Genomic DNA, 17,505 nt, shown 5'->3' with positions numbered 1-17,505 from the left:
AAAACCCTGCTGCTGGAAAAACAAGCTCATTTTGTTGCTGCTGTTGTTTTTTTTTTTTTTTGGTTGACGTTGCATTCATCCGCGTCACCTACAACTCACTAGGGACTCTTGTTCTAAATGTGATCTCTGGAGCTTTTACAGAAAGGAAACACGCGCATGAAGTTTCGAATGTGAACGCCCGCGTGCATGAACAGGTGTAAATCTTTCATACTCCATGAATAGAACGCAGGGGGTTTAAGGAGGATGCATGATAAAGCTGAAATTCTTTTCCTAGCCATGAAACAGAAAAACCATGGCTGCCGTTTCCATTCGAATGAAATTAGGCTTGCGGTGAGTGACATTTGGAGAGATTAGCTGTTAAAGCTGCACCAGCAGCAGCAGCAGCAGCAGCAGCCCCAGCAGAGATAATACACACATCTCTAGAGTGCTACTTCACAGGAGCACACGATACACAGAGCGAGAGAGTAGAAGACGCCAGGTATACAACGCTAAAGAAAACACAAGACAAGTTAGAAGAGCTCGTTTAAGTCGTGTTAAACAACCGAAAAAAGCTCCCAAGGAATTACGTCGCTTTATTTATCTCCCATTCGTCAATTTCAGGAACGGGAAATGGAAGCTGTGGGGTGAATAGTGGAGCACTGCGATGGATAATTGTCAGATTGTGGAAATGCATAAGATGTACATTCCAAAGAGAACGTTTTCGTCTTAAAGAACACTGCTATGAAAATGATCTGTAAGCCACCAGAGGAGTCCAGCTCCTGAGATCTGTCCCACGCCTTCCATTTAAACTTCCACATCGAAGCCATTCATACAACAGAAATGTGGGAAATAAGACCATGATTCTGAAAGTATTGGTCTTGGTGGAGACCTTTGTTCCTTGCAAACAGTATAATAAACAAATTATAGAAGTAATAAATCCGGCTTAAAAGGGGGAAGGGGGAAGTCGTGGCCTAATGGTTAGAGAGTTTGACTCCTAACCTTAAGGTTGTGGGTTCGAGTCTCGGGCCGGCAATATCACGACTGAGGTGCCCTTGAACAAGGCACCGAACCCCCCCAACTGTCCCCGGGCGCCGCAGCATAAATGGCTGCCCACTGCTCCGGGTGTGTGTTCACGGTGTGTGTGTGTGTTCACTGCTGTGTGTGTGCACTATGCATGGGTTAAATGCAGAGAAACCTGGCTGACTCTGTTTATTTGAAAAAAAATGGCATTAAACATCATTTATTCCATAAAAAGCCTTTGTTCTCAATCAGAAACACAACTAGAGATGAGTATTACCCCTCCATGGAGCAAGACCTTTTCCTTCATGGAAGAAGACCGTTCTTGTGAAGGGGCTTGAGCACCTCAAGGCTACCTCTCAGATCTTATCTGAATCCTAAAGACCCCCTTGAATGATCGATCCCAAAAAGATTACGTGTACCCTTTTCAGAATTAGGGATATAGGGACTTAGCCGAAAAGCCTCCCCCGAGGGTGGTGTCCGTCTTGCAGGTGAACCAAGGTAGGCGTCTGACCGACATGGCAATGCAGAGCCACCTTGAGGGCTCAGCACATGCAAGATAAATGATCTGCTGCAATGCCAGTTGTGTAGAAAGCATGTTATCTTATAAACCCTCACAACGGAATGGAATGGAATGACCCCAATAGATGAGGTACTGTGTGGCATTTTTACACCTGGTCACTTCATGTGTTTTCTCTGATTGGTTAAAACTGTCCCATTTACATTAGGCCACATAAGCGCGTCTCGGCGAATCGGATATCGATCCGATCTTTCTACTCCCGCCCAAAATGCAAATATATTTTACTTGAAATGGAACACGCTTTGGTGTGTGCGGTTTTCAGAACGCGATCAAAAAGAAGACGAAAAAACTCGTTACGACGGTTATGCTACAAAAAAACCGTTTACTGTTTGCTGCATTTTCGCTGGCGACAGCAGCGCATTTTAAGACCCGACGAGACGTCTGGGTGAAAGATCACTTGCGAGTGACGTACTTCCGTTTGGGAGGAGTTTAGCGCTGACGTATGTGGCTTGAACAAACACATTAATTTACACCTGTCCAGTTTGATCTGAAATGCGTCCCAGACCACCTCCTGAAGGGGTTTCTACCATCGGATTTATATCCGTCTCAAAAACGTTTCAGAGGGCATTTAGACCTGGTCTTTTTACCATCGGATAGATATCGGATCACAGAAAACGCATAAAGTGACCAGGTGTAAAAAGCCCCTTTGTGTCATTTTTTTGGATGCAGTTTTTAGGACCGTTCTTGTTGTGTATTATAATGTCTCTGTCCCAATGCTAACATGTCACAGTGCAGTGTTTTTATCCCTGTGTCACCGTTAATGTGTAACTGATTGGGTTCTGAGCGTGCTTGTGCAAACGTACGTTGCTGTGTCTCACGAAGGGGTTCGACTCCGTGGTTGAGCGAAGTACCAAGCAAGGTCACTTCGATCAAACTTTAATTACAGCTGCAAAGAGTAAACAGTTGGAGCGCTCCATTAGGCAAATGGTGGCTTAGCTGATGGAAAGTGATTTTGACACTCCTCATCTGTATTCGGTCTACAGTGTTTAGAAGATAAGTAACTTAGCTAGTAAAATATTCCACGTTATCGGACCGTCTTGAAAGGATTTCGTGAAATTTAGACACGGCACATTTAACACACTATAGTGACCAAAGGTGCCTCGAATCATTATTAACGAGTATTTCTGCCTGTAAGACCTATGAATGACTTCGTACTGAGAGTACTGCTATATAGGCAGCTCACGCTCCTCGGTCTTCCTCTACACAGGGGAGCTCAGTGCCTCTTCGACCCCATCCAGCGTTGACCTTCAGCAGGAAGTCTGGGCCCGCAGCACCGCCTTCTTCCCACAACGAACCTGCGGCTTATGGAGCATTAGCAAAGGAGACTTAGCAGCTGCTAGCCAACTGCATAATAAATGATTTTGACTTGGAGCCAGCATTAATGTTTCCACACACAGAACTGTGTTCTGGGTTAAAGAACAAGCACGGGCCCTGACATTATACACAAACCCACAAGTTACAGGGCTGGGAATGTAAGGGAGGATTGCAGTAAAGCTCTCAAAAGCTGTGCTGCAGTTCGCTCAACACAAATCCTACAAATCCATCACAAAGGGAGCTGGGCCAAGTCTCAATTTCGGTTCGACTTCAAAGACGGAGGGTAAAAAAAAGGGGGAGTGGACGGCAGCGCAAGAAGGACGGAATAAAGAGGACGGTGGAAAAACTTTCTTTGCCTTTCTGTCCCCTCGGGCTGCAAAAATCTCATTACTCACTTTCTGTTGCGTCTCCCTGCGGCGAGCAGAAAGTAAACGACGGCCGCTTTTACATCAAAGTGCTGAGTAATGTGAAGGAAGCTGCGCCGTTATTCTGCTCTAATAAAAACGGTTAGTGGAGACGCACCAGCCTTTGATATAGGTTTGTCCGGATTTCACAGCCTTCTCTGATGAGTGCTGGGGCATCAGCCAGCTGCTAATTGTGAGTGAAGAAAGCGTCAGGCAGCAATAGCTCAGGGTCCTTAGTGGCTGAATTGGGTGTGCAATGTCTTTTTGGAACAGATTTGTTTCGTTAAAGACACATTTCATGCACTTCATCAGCGCTTTATAGGTATTGTGCTCCAGTGCAAATAGCAACCTGCGTTCCCTGAGAGATTTCTCCTTGTCCTCCTCCTTCTCCTTCTTCTGCTCACTCATTCCCGAGCCTCCCACGGACACTGCCAGGAAAGCAGGGACAAAAAGCCGGCCACACGCCGTCTTTACATAACGCAGAACCGCCTCGTCTGCTTAGTAATAGTAACAATCGTCTGACAAGTATCCTGTAAATGCATTACTTAATGTTTTCTCTTCTGTTTTATTTCCCCCCTCATCTTTGACTTCTGAAGCAGCTGGAGCTGGACGCGAGAGCCGAACTGAAAATTAACCATATTTGTGTGCGCATATTTTTGATTCGTGCCAAGTATGCCGGAAAGGGCAATTAATAATAAGAAGGATGGGAAGGAGATAAAGAAAGAGGGAGGGAGAAGAGAAAATAGGCCAAAGAGACAAAGAGAGAGAGAGAGAGAGACGGCGAGAGAGAGACAGAGAAAGAGAGCGAGAGAGACAGAGAGAGAGTGCAAGAGAGAGAGCAAGAGAGAGAGACAGAGAGAGAGAGCAAGAGAGAGAGACAGAGAGAGAGAGAGAGAGAGAGAGAGAGAGAGCGCAAGAGAGAGGCAGAGAGAGTGAGAGAGCAAGAGAGAGAGAGAGAGAGAGAGAGAGAGAGAGAGAAAGAGAGAGAGCGAGAGAGAGAGCGAGAGAGAGAAAGATAGAGAGAGAGAGAGAAAGAGAGAGAGAGAGAGAAAGAGAGAGAGCGAGAGAGAGAGCGAGAGAGAGAAAGATAGAGAGAGAGAGAGAAAGAGAGAGAGAGAGAGAGAGAGAGAGAGAGAGAGAGAGAGAGAGAGAGAGAGAAATATGCAGAGGTCATAAAAGACACTTCATGTGAGGTCCCAATGCTAGGAGCAGATATCTGCCCTCCACAGCATGTAAGCTTCACCATTAGTAATACTTCTACATCTCAGAGCCAAACATCCATCAGAACACTACAATACTGCTGCAAAACAACAAGCTTTGCCCCAGTGAACATGTGCGTGTGTTTCACAGACACTATATAATAAGTTAACCAAGAGGTCTGAGGGAAACCGCATTGCCTGACATACTTCTAAGCATCTAAATGCAAGAGAATGACTGGTTTCTGTACGACACCGACACACACACACACACACACACACACACACACTCGAACTAACCTTCCAAAGTAGGCCAACGCCTTAACCACTAAGCTATCACATCCCTTTTATGCATGCATATTTCTGTAATTTCATGAGAATGTTTAATACATACTGAGTTATAAACCTTTCAACTGTCAATGTTCTTGATATATCGGTTGTAGCCACCTCCAGCCTGAGCACCTGACCGTCACGTACATGTACCACACGTGGTTCTTCCCCAAACTGTTGCTACAAAGCTGGAAGCACGTGACTGCATTGAATGTCTCCGGCTGGGATTAAAGCCCTATTCAGACTGCATTAGTTTAACACTGGGACTGAAGACTTCATGTTAAAATCCATGGTGTTTGTCATTTCTAATGGATTGTGCATTCTGGTAAACTCACTAGTAGAAACAGTACCAGGTAATCATCTAGATAAAATTCCTTTAACACATCTATGGGGGAAAAAAAAAGGTCTGTGACTCTATTCAGACTGGATTAGTTTTATACGCAGAGGTGGGATAATGTCTTTATTATCTGCCGATTAAGGTTTTTATTCGTTATAGATAAGGTTTAGATCGATTGTGAAGTTTGAGAAATTCTCTGATGAGAAAAGAATAAGTTTATACTTATTAGACCTCTAGAACACATCCATAATTATTACCGTAGGAGCAAAAAAAGTTTAATCAATATATATAAAAAAAAAAAAAAAAGGCATAAAAACACTTGTTCTTTGTGGAGACAAAATGGTTACACAAACAACATGATCTAATAAGCCATCTGTTTTCTATACCAAAACAAGAGCAAACAGATGGAGGGCCGTTTCTGTGGCCTTGAACAGAAATCTGCATTCAGTCATCACACACAGCTGAATTCGGAGCTGTAAGATCGCTCTCCGTACGGAAACGGCCGTATGACGAGTACGAGCAAAGGACTGATGATGAATCGTGATGCTGTGGAGAAAATAAATGTTTATTCTTCTGCAAAGACTTGAAATTGTGATCTATGTTTAAAGAGTGGATATTGAGTAAGGAGAGGTAACCTGTGGGAAGTTGTACTGCACGGACGCTGTGCGCGCATACGTGTGTGTGCGTGTGTGTGTGACAGACTTCACTGATCCCCTGCTGCAGTGTGTGACTGGTCTCAGATGGCTTGTGCAGGGTTAATGGGCCAAAGAGGATTGGAAAGAATCGCCTTCTTTTGAACAACGGTTCAGTCCTGCCTCTGGCTATAGCAACATCTCGAGTGACAGCTTCCCTTCTAACTCACACACACACACACACACACACACACACACACACACAGCTCCCTACACTTGTAGATCTTTGATCTAGCTTGCAGCGAAAAGAAGAGCTCTACTGTCACACATTCCTCTAACCCCGGGGTAATGGAAAGTTCACCCATGCCCTTTCACGCTCTCTCTCTCTCTCTCACTCACACACACACGTACGTCTGTATGCACCAAAACTGATCACTCTTGCTAATCCTATAATAGGTTATTCCCAAACTTAGCTCTCTGTTCGGTTTCATTCGTACAGAATTTCTCTTTAAATTGACAGAAATTGTCACATAAACTGACCAAATGAAGAAAAAAAAAGGAACAGGGCAGAAAAGAAATAAGACTCTTCAAAGACATGATTAAATGATGATAATTTTCCTACAACGGCTTTGCCCTCACTTCAGTAATCTGATTCTGACACAACTCTGCCTTTTGTCACAGCTGGACTGAAGGCAGCTTCATCAATAAAAAACACTCAGCACCATCGTTTGTTTTCATTTATACGTCGACGTCTGCTCGAGACAGCTGTAAGCGTCATTAAATTCAAACGTGTCTTAGCGCGGATCCTCGTCCTGGTTACTGACACGGCTTCTCGCTCACGCTGGCTGCTTTCTATTTAAGGAACGAGCTGTGACAGAAGAGCATGCTGGGCAATCAGGTAAAATGAAGGGGAAAGCCGAGTAAGACGAGTGAAGGCTCTGACCGGATTGATTAGGGTTTAATTATTCATCACGGTATTGAGCAGGAGAGAGGAAGAGAGCGGAAATTCCGGGCTCTTAGAGCTAAAGTCAGTGCCCAAAATATACAAACACATAACACACTGCATTGAGCACACGTTCAACACAGTGATGAAACATCAGTTTGGTCTCCAAGGTCCTTACAAATGGTCCACAATTTTAATAAGGTTACTTCACCCAAAAATAAACAAAACGCTGTCACATTTATATCAATTCATATAAAAGGGCAAGTTTATTTAAATTGGGACTAAATCCAATTTAAGTCATTTGGGAAAACTCAAAAAAACAAGACAAATGTAATTTAATTGAATAATAAATAAATAAATAAATAAATATTAAGATATTAAAGTACTATTAATTCACTCATTCATCTTCTACCGCTTATCCGAGCTACCTCGGGTCACGGGGAGCCTGTGCCTATCTCAGGCGTCATCGAGCATCAAGGCAGGATACACCCTGGACGGAGTGCCAACCCATCACAGGGCGCACACACACACTCTCATTCACTCACGCACTCACACACTACGGGAATCGAACCCCGACCCGGGAGGTGTGAGGCGAACGTGCTAACCACTAAGTCACCGTGCTCCCCATTAAAGTACTAATATAATTAAAATATATATAATCAAATGTATTTACAGAAAAAATCTGAATTAAATTAATTGGAAGAAAAAAGTTTAATTGCACGTAATTGGGGAAGAAAATTAATTTCCTTTAATTAAAATTAAAAAAAAAATAAATAAATAACCTTTTTGTTTCATTGAGAAAAAAAAAAAGTCTAATTTTATTTATCTGGGAAATAAACAAACCAAAAGAAAAACAAGCCAAATTTAATATAATGAAAAATAAATAAATAAATAAATAAATAAATAAGAAAACTAATAAAAATATCATTTCTAATTTAATTAGGGAAAGAAAATTTTATTTTATTTAATTGAAAAAAATAAACAGTAAAACACGTCATATTTCATTTCGTAGAGAAAAATAAAGAACTGAAATGTAATTGATTAAGAAACAAAATGTAAATTAATTTAACCAGGGGAAGAAAACAGACTAACAAACATGAGCGTTTTATTCAAGCACAGAGTAACACGTTTGCTGGTGATATTAATGATCCGAGTGAAAACGCTATACGATTTATCCACACTGCTGCAGGAGAAAGTGAGAGAGCAAAGCATTATGGGATATCAGCAGCCCTCCAGGCCAGAGCGCCTCTCCTGGACAGACGCGGTCAATACAGCGGCACAGCGGGGCGGCTCTTATTGCTGCCTGGCAGGGGGACGAGCAGCAGGTGAACAGAATAAGAGGAGAGAGGGTTACAGTTTAACACTCTCAGTAGGAGAGCAGAGCTACACCTGGCAGGACATCTTCCCACACACACACACACACACACACACACACACACAACGAGAGAGTGTGAAAGGGCCCGTGTTGTATACTTTATCATCCGTATGTAATCATATCAAACGATGCAGAACGCAGAGCTAACAGCAGCTTTAGGAAAGAGGGGCCAGAAAATCAGCGCCAGCTTTTAAACGTTGTGTGATAAAGGGACAATTTCTTTATTTATGCTGCAAAAACATAAAGATCGATATCTACAGCTCTGTTCACTGGCGTTGATTTAATGTAAGACATTACACATAATATTAACTCTGCTCCTAAAACAGGTCCTTATGAGTGTAGTGTAGTTTAGCTTTTGTCCTGTTAGTGTTACTGTAGAAAAGGGTAACCTACTCTCAGGATAGGGCTGGGCGATAAAACGATAACGATATGTATCGCGATAGACACGTGATCGATATCAATATAAAATGTGTTCGATAAAACGTTCGATATTTTTTATGCTTCGTCGGAAGAAAACAGAGGTTGCGAAGCAAGTTTGGTTGCATTAACACAGACGCTCACTCACTGGTAACCTAGCAACGTAGGGAGTGACACGCTAACTGCTAATCATGTAACAATATCACGTTTGGTTGCACCATATCGTTGTCTCGTGCTGGTGCTGGATTCCTCTTCAGTAACTGAATAAGCGTGACTGATAAGCAGAAAATGAGCCACAGCGAGCGAGGAAAAAGTCTGACCGTAGTCACCAGAAGGTGAACAGCTAGTGAACTTCCTAGCACTAAACTTGCACTAAATTCTCAGGATTCTCTATGTTTATATTTAACACTTTGCACTATTTTATTACACTTTATTAAGCATTTCTTACATTTTCTTTCATTTTGCACCTTAAATGTTAAGAGATGATTGTTAAGTGTTCATTGTGACTTTAGACTTATATTTACATTATAATTATTTGAGTTTTCCTGCTTGTTGACATTTCTGTCTTAATAACTGAGGGGATTACGATCAGAGGAAGGTTAAGTTTAAAATAAAAATGTTTAAATGTAATATATTTTTCTTCTGGTCCTTATTTTAAATGAGTCATAAAAATATCAGTAATCATCGATATCGACCGATACGAAACACTGATATCGTGATACAGTTTTCAGCCATATCGCCCAGCCCTATCTCAGGATCAATGGCTACTTTCTGTAAGATTTTTTTTTTATCTTATTAATTTCAAGGGAGTGAATTAAAAAGGCTGTTTGCAGCTGCTATAACTTATTAAACGTAGCTGTAAAAAGATAACGAGCGTGGCATGTCGTTCTGTGATTAACAGAAAATTTGCCGCGGTGACAATAAAACACTTTAAGATGTGCCGTTACTGTGCGTTCAGAAAAAAAGAAGAGAGGATAGAAAATGAGAGACTGGCACTCGTGCAAAGGTTTAAATGTCAAGATGCACTCTTTCGAAACAAAAGCGTCGTTGTGTCTGAAAAAGAAAACGCTCTGACTCACCTCATCGCAAATGAGGAAACATTTAATGTCTCAAATGTGCCTTTTGTAATTCTTTAAATGAGGATGAATCAAGCAAAGAGGAGCAATTTATGTCCTTTTGGCACGTTTCTGCAAAATAATCAGGCATCAAACTTAAATGAATAAAAAGAATAAAAAGGGTGATGGCAGATGTTGTGTAGGTCAACTGGAAGTAATCAGCTGACTCTGAATGACACATTGTCCCTGTGTCCAAACTTTAATTTGTCCCTCTCAGTGAGCTGGAATTCCAGAGTGCTTAACATAATCCTGCTCTGAGCTCATGAACATGTAATATGTCTACACACACACACACACACACACACACACACACACACACACAGTTCTGCACAATCACATCTGTAACACTGTTCACTTAAAATTACTAAATATTTGTTGTGTGACAAATAACATTGTGCAGTTATAATGCAAGAAGAATGTGTGTAATTCAGCCGCTGATAAAATACAGTGCCATATGTTGTTGTTATGACCTAATTTAACATGATATGATGCAGTAGAGTGAAATATAATGTGATTCAGTATCATGTAAGAAACCAAACCTCTTCCAATGGGACCAGCCACAGAAGCCACACTCAGTTGGTATGGTACTAAGCTCCATAGGACACACCTCCTCCAGCAGAACCAACAAGCACAAAGCCACACCCCTTCCAATTAGACCAACAAGCACTAAAGCCACACCCGTTTCGATTTGAACAAGTACAAAACCACACCCCTTCCAATTGGAGCAACAAGTACAAAGCTACACCCCTTTCGATCAGACCAACAAGCACTAAAGCCACACCCCCTTTCGATTAGACCAACAAGCACAAAGCCACACCCCTTTCGATTAGACCAACAAGCACTAAAGCCACACCCCCTTTCGATTAGACCAACAAGCACAAAGCCACACCCCTTTCAATTAGACCAACAAGCACTAAAGCCACACCCCCTTTCGATTAGACCAACAAGCACAATAGCCACACCCCTTTCAATTTTAACAAGTACAAAGCCACACCCCTTCTAATTGGAACAACAAGCACAAAGCCACACCCCATTCCAACTGGACCAAGCCCAAAAGCCACACCTCTACCAACTGGACCAATAAGCACACAGGCCACACCTTCCGCAGGTACACCAACAAGCACAAAGGCCACACCTCCTCCACTGTCACTCAAAAGCACAAATGCAATATCTCCTTTTCTAGGACTTACACTCTGACTAACAAGTATTCACCAGGACTAATGGACACATAAGCCACACCCCCACACTGGAACTGACACTCATACTGTAGGCCAATGCTTCCGTCATTGTGCCTAACACACTCAGGGGTCATTCCTCATTCACCATGACTGATGGTGGACTAATAGATGCGTAAGCCACGCCCACTTACTGCGACTTCAAAGCATATCAGCCGTGTCTCCATCAATACAGTTGAGGCCACACCTCTTTTCACACGCACCGGACTGCGCTACGCAGAAGACGTCCAGAGTCTTTCGTTACAGTTTCTATCATCTTCACAACACATTTTTAAGTCTTATGTGCTTAGAAAAAAGAAGCAAACCGACATCAACCACCAATTACATTTCACAGCCACCCTGCAAGCACTTAATAATTTAGCTGTAATGTAACCCAGACATCACCATGGCACTTACACATGCAGCCCAGTGATAGCTTTTGTAAATATTGAGATCGCTGAACCATACACTTTTACACCAGCTCAGAATATCAATCTCACTCTAGGGAGTGTATGAGGACCGCCTGTGCATTTCCCCTTTACTCTTTATTCATGTCTAAAGCCTCGTCCAGAGTGTACCTGTCCATCAGAGAAGTTCCTTTAGGTATGTGTCATCAAGCCAAAGGCCAAGAAGAGAGAGAGAGAGAGAGAGAGAGAGAGAGAGAGAGAGAGAGAGAGAGAGAGAGGATAAAAGAATGAGAATGCCCTGTGTGTGGTTTGTAGCTAGAGCTGAATGCTGAATGAAGCCTGCTCTGGAAGGAAGCTGCTCTCCTTGGCCTACGACTCTTTACCCCGACGATGCGGTAAGCCACCGACTGGAATAAATATCCAAGCAGCTTCAAATCCTCTACTCTATCTGACATTCTCGGCTCAACGAAGACGTTCCTGCAAATCTAAAAGGAAAAAATAAAAAAATCAGGAAGCCGGTCAGTGTCGTTGTGCTGCGAAGATAAAAAGAGCAATTATTCATCGCACAGTGCCGAGTTGGGAATGAAACGTGCTTTGCAGCTCGCCGCTTTTTCTCTCGCTGTCGCAGAGTATTAAATATATCCTGCCTTCATGGCCTGCGGTAAAAACAACTAACAGAATCCACAAGAAAAAAAAAAAAACTGAGTTGATTCTGAAGCTCTGTTTTTGTCAGAGCCTAGAAAATTCATAATAAAACTTCATAACACGTTTCATCACCGATCGCTGATGTTTACGTAATCTCCTACAGTATCGTGCCTTCGTGAACAATCCGAGGCACGGCGAATCCGACGGCGGCTCTGGCGTCGGATACGCTTGCTTTTTAGTCACCGCGCAAACCTGATGAACTCGAGCGCAACGGATTTCTGGCTGCAAACAACTTTGGCGAGTTCGATTCTCGGCTCGTCCTCCGCCTCCTCGTCGTGGCCGGTATCCCAGACGACTGTCAAAGCTCCGCAACCACCTGTTTCTATAGGCACCTCACTAACGAGAAGCGCCTTAATGAGCTATTTTGAAAAGCGAGGGAGGAAAGGAGGGGGAGAAGCCAGTCCAAAGTGATGGGGTACTTGCTATTAATTATTCATATCAGGAGAATTATTATCAGGAGCGGCACGTTTTGAATGAATAATTGATTGTGTGCTGGCAGATTCATGTTAAAAGATGCAGCGATGCCACTGATGGACAGGAGCTGGGAGGGACATGGAAGGGAAAAAAAAAAAACTCCTCTGGGGACAGACAGCACACTTTCTTTATAGTGTTCACAAGACACCGAGGCTAATGATCTGGGTCGCCTGGAAAGTTATTCATGCTTTTTTTTTTTTTTTTATTTCTAGGCCATAGATTGATTTCCCAATTGGACTTTTTTCTGAAACATGCAAAAGACATTTACTTCAAACTCGCTTTTGGCAAGGTCCTAATTTACAAAGCAGTCTGGAGAGTCGGTTCTGTCACGCTAGATCTTTGTGAAGTTGTCCACAATTTTCCACAATCGCGTTTCATTGTATTAAATTTTAACAGGGGAATTTGCATCGTTGACCAGCAGCTCAATTAGAGACTTGGTCTTTTATATTGCATGTAAGATTTCACACTGTGCTTCCTGTCATGGCTAATACTTATTCCAGGAAAAGATGTGGCATTTATGCAGTTGGTCAGAAGATTAAATTAGCCTAAATTCTTCGGCTAACCCTAATAAAAGCGGCAAATTGTTGCCCCAGTCGGTGGTTAGGTGGAAGCCTATTTGACTTGGCTAGGTGGTAGCTAATCTAATGCACCTAAGGTATGGCAAGCTAGTTCAGGCCATGTTTGTGCCCTGGTCACTGTTTCAGCTTTGAAACCTCACGTGCATTGTAAGATAATCTGGTCTAGCATCTTCACTTTTGTGTCTTTAGCATGCTGTGCTACTGGACAGATTTGCACCGTACTTTATTTTGTTCAGTTTAGCTAATGTTTTCCAGCAGACAAAGCTACATATAAAATAAGAATTTAACAAAGGTAAATAAGAAGGAGGAGACCTGTAAGCTTCTTGTACCTGGGTAGTTCATCATGTTTAGTACATTATTTCTGAATTTGACTTTGTTGCTAATGTAGAAAGCCATGTAGAAAGGGCTGACTTCTGCAGAGTTCATTCAGTCAATCATTACTAGCTCGAAGCCTCGTTTCCACCAGAGCGACGCTGACCTCAGCCGCTAATAACGCGGCAGCCTGACCTCGTACCAGCTAATGCCTTGCCCGACCTTCAAACATGGCTACTCTTTCTTTGCACAGCAGTCTCCTCTTCCTCCCCTGGCTGCTTTAAAAACAGGTATTGAAGCCTGCGCTGTAACCTTTGCAGAGCTTCAGCTCATTAGGAACACCATTGTTTCTTAGCAACTTTGTCAAAGCTGCGTGCCGCAGTGCCGCAAGTGGTGGAGCTCTGCGGCTTGGCAACAGGCTATTTTCAGCCGAACGGTCTGAACGGATTCCAGGAGCTGTTGGTACAGTACATGCATATAGTGGAGGTGTGAAGCTAATGAGGAACAGGGGAAGAAAAGCATCTAACAGCGATCATGCAGTTAGATCGTGCAGTCGATAGTTGGGCTTTTGATGTAATCTAACATTAATTTGTACGTCCATGCTTGTATCTACCTCCTGGTACAAGATCGCCGTGTGCGTCTAATTATGTCGACACCAAACAAAGCATTAGGGCTTAATGCTCTTCAGTTAAACTGCAATGTGACAACCTGAAAGCTTTTACAAGCTTAGTAGCAGGTCATGCTAAAGAAATCTAAATTGTGCAAATGTTTCCGAACAAAGGAGTCACAGACGAATGATTAAGAGTCCAGGCTTTACTGAAGAATTAAAAAGGGAGGATGTCTTTTCTTGTGGCATGCCTCGTTTTTCATGCCAGGACACAAAAGACATCAAAGTTGTGCTCCTGCCCTTTCTTTTACAAAGGCAAGCTGCTTAAATATTGTTTCAAAAAACGTTTAAAAAACCAGGGCGTACTTGCGCCTGGAATTACAGCTTTCCTTTTGAAAAACACGCACATCATTCACCCGGTCTTAATTGAGCGCTGTATCTCATCCCAGGACAACGAGACTGTTAACATCTGCAGCCTCATTGCCACCATCATTACAACAACACAAAATAAATTGATCGTCGTGTTCATTTAAATGACAGCAAAGCTCGTTCCAGGTCTAATTAAAACCAGGAGAGAGGGCGATGCGCCTCGGATGTGACAGCGCGTTTACGTGAAAACGTCCCCTGGAGAGCGTGTGCGTGTTCGTGTGCGATGATTTTATGATGAATATAAAATGACGAGGTGAATTCCGGTCCATCTGTGAATAGTACGGGCTGCGTCCCAAAGGCTGCCGAGATGACGGAGGGGAGGAAACTGGAAGAGCACAGCAGGTGCCCTCTTTTACCCAGGAGAGGGCTTGTAATTAAGGGGAGAAATGTTGGGAAGTGTGTGGCGAGGTGTACTCCTGATGTTAATGGAGAGGTTTGTCTTTCGGTCGCGGGAACGAGGTGAGTCACACGGGTCATTACACACCTGGAGATCTGTGAGGGTCTCCGAGGAGGTTCCTTTTGAGGCAGCAGCATGCGGGATGTTCTTCAGAAGATCAGTGAGGCTACTGGAAAGTGTGGTGTGTGTAGATTAGTCTAGTGCTACTTAAAATGGGAATTATTACATTTCTACTGATAGTCAACTAATAAATTGCTGCAAACGCTCAGTTTCCATATTTATGTCGAAAATTTCATGTGAAATTTAGAAGGCTTGGGACATCTTTAAACAGTATAATAAGTGTAATAAGATACAGATTTTGCATTCTGGACATTTAATAAATTGGTTTGTTTATTTATATTCACTGTAGTATAGCTGTAGTAGTAAGAAAGTGGAGGGTGTTGTAAAATTGTGCTCTTTTTCTACTTTATCATCATTTAATACACAAAGTTGTTAGTTCATGGATTAAATTCTAGAATAATTGATCAGTACATCTCAGTACCCAAGAGTGTCCACGATCCTGATCGTTGCAATTACACGCGACTTTGAGACTCGTCTCTCCGCGATCCCGTGACCGATCGACGATCTGTATTTCAGCTCAGAGAAAAAGTTCAGGATCGTATTGATAAATTAACGATAGCGCTGTTTATCATTCACTTATGAAGAGCAACCAGCTCCGTTCATCTCCCGTGTAAAAGTGGAGCAAAAGATTTAAATGTAAAGGACATTAGTGTTGAGCTGTCTCCTTCGATATACATTATAATGCATTGCTGAGCTTTAATGGAAAATCAATGGTGAGACAAGCCCGTCACCTCCGAGTCGACGCAAACGCAATTTTCACATTGACATGTTGAGGGTGTGTGAGATTGATTCGGCGTGCCAGAGGATTTTAATATTGTTTTCCGTGAGCTCATTGACTCGCACACGACGACCCCGGCATTATCTGTTAAAGCCCACAGTCTGGCAAAAGGATTAATCTTCCCTTCCCTTCCCCCACCCTCTCCCTCTTTTGTATCCCACTTCACTTCCTCTTTCCATTCTTCTCCATCTCTCAGACTAAGCGCCGTCATTAGGGTGAAAATCCCCACAAGTCTGGCGAATTTATTTAACGAGTGCCGTTTCCAGTCTTTTTTTTTTTTCGGAGATCATTTTCTAAAGTAACGCATGTTCTGAACACTTCGTTAAACACTTTCTTTCACATTCAGAAAACTCGTTGTCATGAAAATTTGAACACCGCTAACAAGGGATAAGCTTAAACCTGGTGGTTTGGCACATCTGAATTGACAGGAAAAGATGTACAAGAGGGGGGAACGGTGGCTTAGTGGTTAGCACGTTCGCCTCACACCTCCAGGGTTGGGGGTTCGATTCCCGCCTCCGCCTTGTGTGTGTGGAGTTTGCATGTTCTCCCCGTGCCTCGGGGGTTTCCTCCGGGTACTCCGGTTTCCTCCACCGGTCCAAAGACATGCATGGTAGGTTGATTGGCATCTCTGGAAAATTGTCCGTAGTGTGTGATTGTGTGAGTGAATGAGAGTGTGTGTGTGTGCCCTGCTATGGGTTGGCACTCCGTACAGGGTGTATCCTGCCTTGATGCCCGATGACGCCTGAGATAGGCACAGGCTCCCCGTGACCCGAGGTAGTTCAGATAAGCGGTCGAAGATGAGTGAGTGAGTGACAGATGTACAAGAATTCGATTTGTGATGGTTTTTGTTTCTGACTAAAATCTCAATGTTTGTAATTTCTCACTGAAATCTCCACGCTCGTCATTTCTCGTATCTCTACGAGCTCCCCCCAGCTCCTCTTATCGCCACACAAACCCCTAAACATCCCAGGTGGATGCTGACACAGATATTCCCCGACACACACTCGTGCATATCGCTGACCCTGAAGTGTTAAACCAAAAACTTGCAAAAACCCTGAAACGCACAGATGAGGAGGTGTAAACTAATGCAGGCATCACCAGTTGAGCCTTGTGCTTGCTTTCGGTGTCCCCTGTGCATTTGTTTTAAAAAAATAAACCTCATTAAAATAAAGCTGATGCTTGCACGGATCAATCGATAACGACTGAAATAAGGCGTTTGGCTCGCAGACGAGCGTTCAGAGTAAAAACGGTGATAAACCCGATCGTTTAACTCACCTTCCCGAAGTCCCTGACGTCAAACAGTTCGAAGGGGTCAAAGAGCTCGCTGTTCCTTAGACCGAACTTGTCGTGGCACACCTTGAGAAACGTCCGGATGTTCTTCAGGCACAGGAACTAAAGTAAAGGAAAAAAAAGAAAGACGGAACATTGACCTTTGAACATTGAGCAGATTCTTTTTGACCTGGGCTCGTTTTCATTTCAGTGTTTATAGCCGTTACAATATTGTTACGACAGCAGACAGCATCAGCATGCTAGTTCTGGAACAGGTTTAATTTCCTGCGCTGCCGTCTTGTTTCCTGCTTTTAGTAAGGATGATTAAGGCGGCGCCAGATGTCACTCCGCTCATGATGAACCTGAGCCGGCTCGGGTCTACAGTGACTAGTGTGTTATTTATTTAAATTTAACATCAACAACAAACGTGCCAGCTGTATGGTTCACATGCTGCATTAGAAATATGTTTATGAACTCATATTTTTCTCCTGATATTACAATCCCAAGCTTGTGTCGTTGCTTTTTTTATCTCGGTAAGATGCGGCTAAAACAGGTGTTGCTTTGGCTCCAAATCAT

General features: G+C 43.0%; 1 protein-coding gene across 4 annotated transcripts in view; it reads right to left on the bottom strand.

The window, feature by feature from the left end:
* The window catches only part of vav2 (vav 2 guanine nucleotide exchange factor), a 162,709-nt gene that overhangs the window by 100,506 nt on the left and 44,698 nt on the right, over window positions 1-17,505 (bottom strand). For all 4 annotated transcript variants that reach the window (XM_060890304.1, XM_060890303.1, XM_060890301.1 and 1 more), the window contains exon 2: window positions 16,936-17,052. In XM_060890304.1, the coding sequence (XP_060746287.1) occupies window positions 16,936-17,052 (117 nt within the window). The remainder of the gene's footprint in view (window positions 1-16,935; window positions 17,053-17,505) is intronic.

This window comes from Tachysurus vachellii, chromosome 17 (genome assembly GCF_030014155.1).
Source record: "Tachysurus vachellii isolate PV-2020 chromosome 17, HZAU_Pvac_v1, whole genome shotgun sequence".
Classification (NCBI taxonomy): Eukaryota; Metazoa; Chordata; class Actinopteri; order Siluriformes; family Bagridae; genus Tachysurus; species Tachysurus vachellii.
Note: the sequence above shows the minus strand (reverse complement) of the source record. Positions and strands in the feature narration are given on the sequence as shown.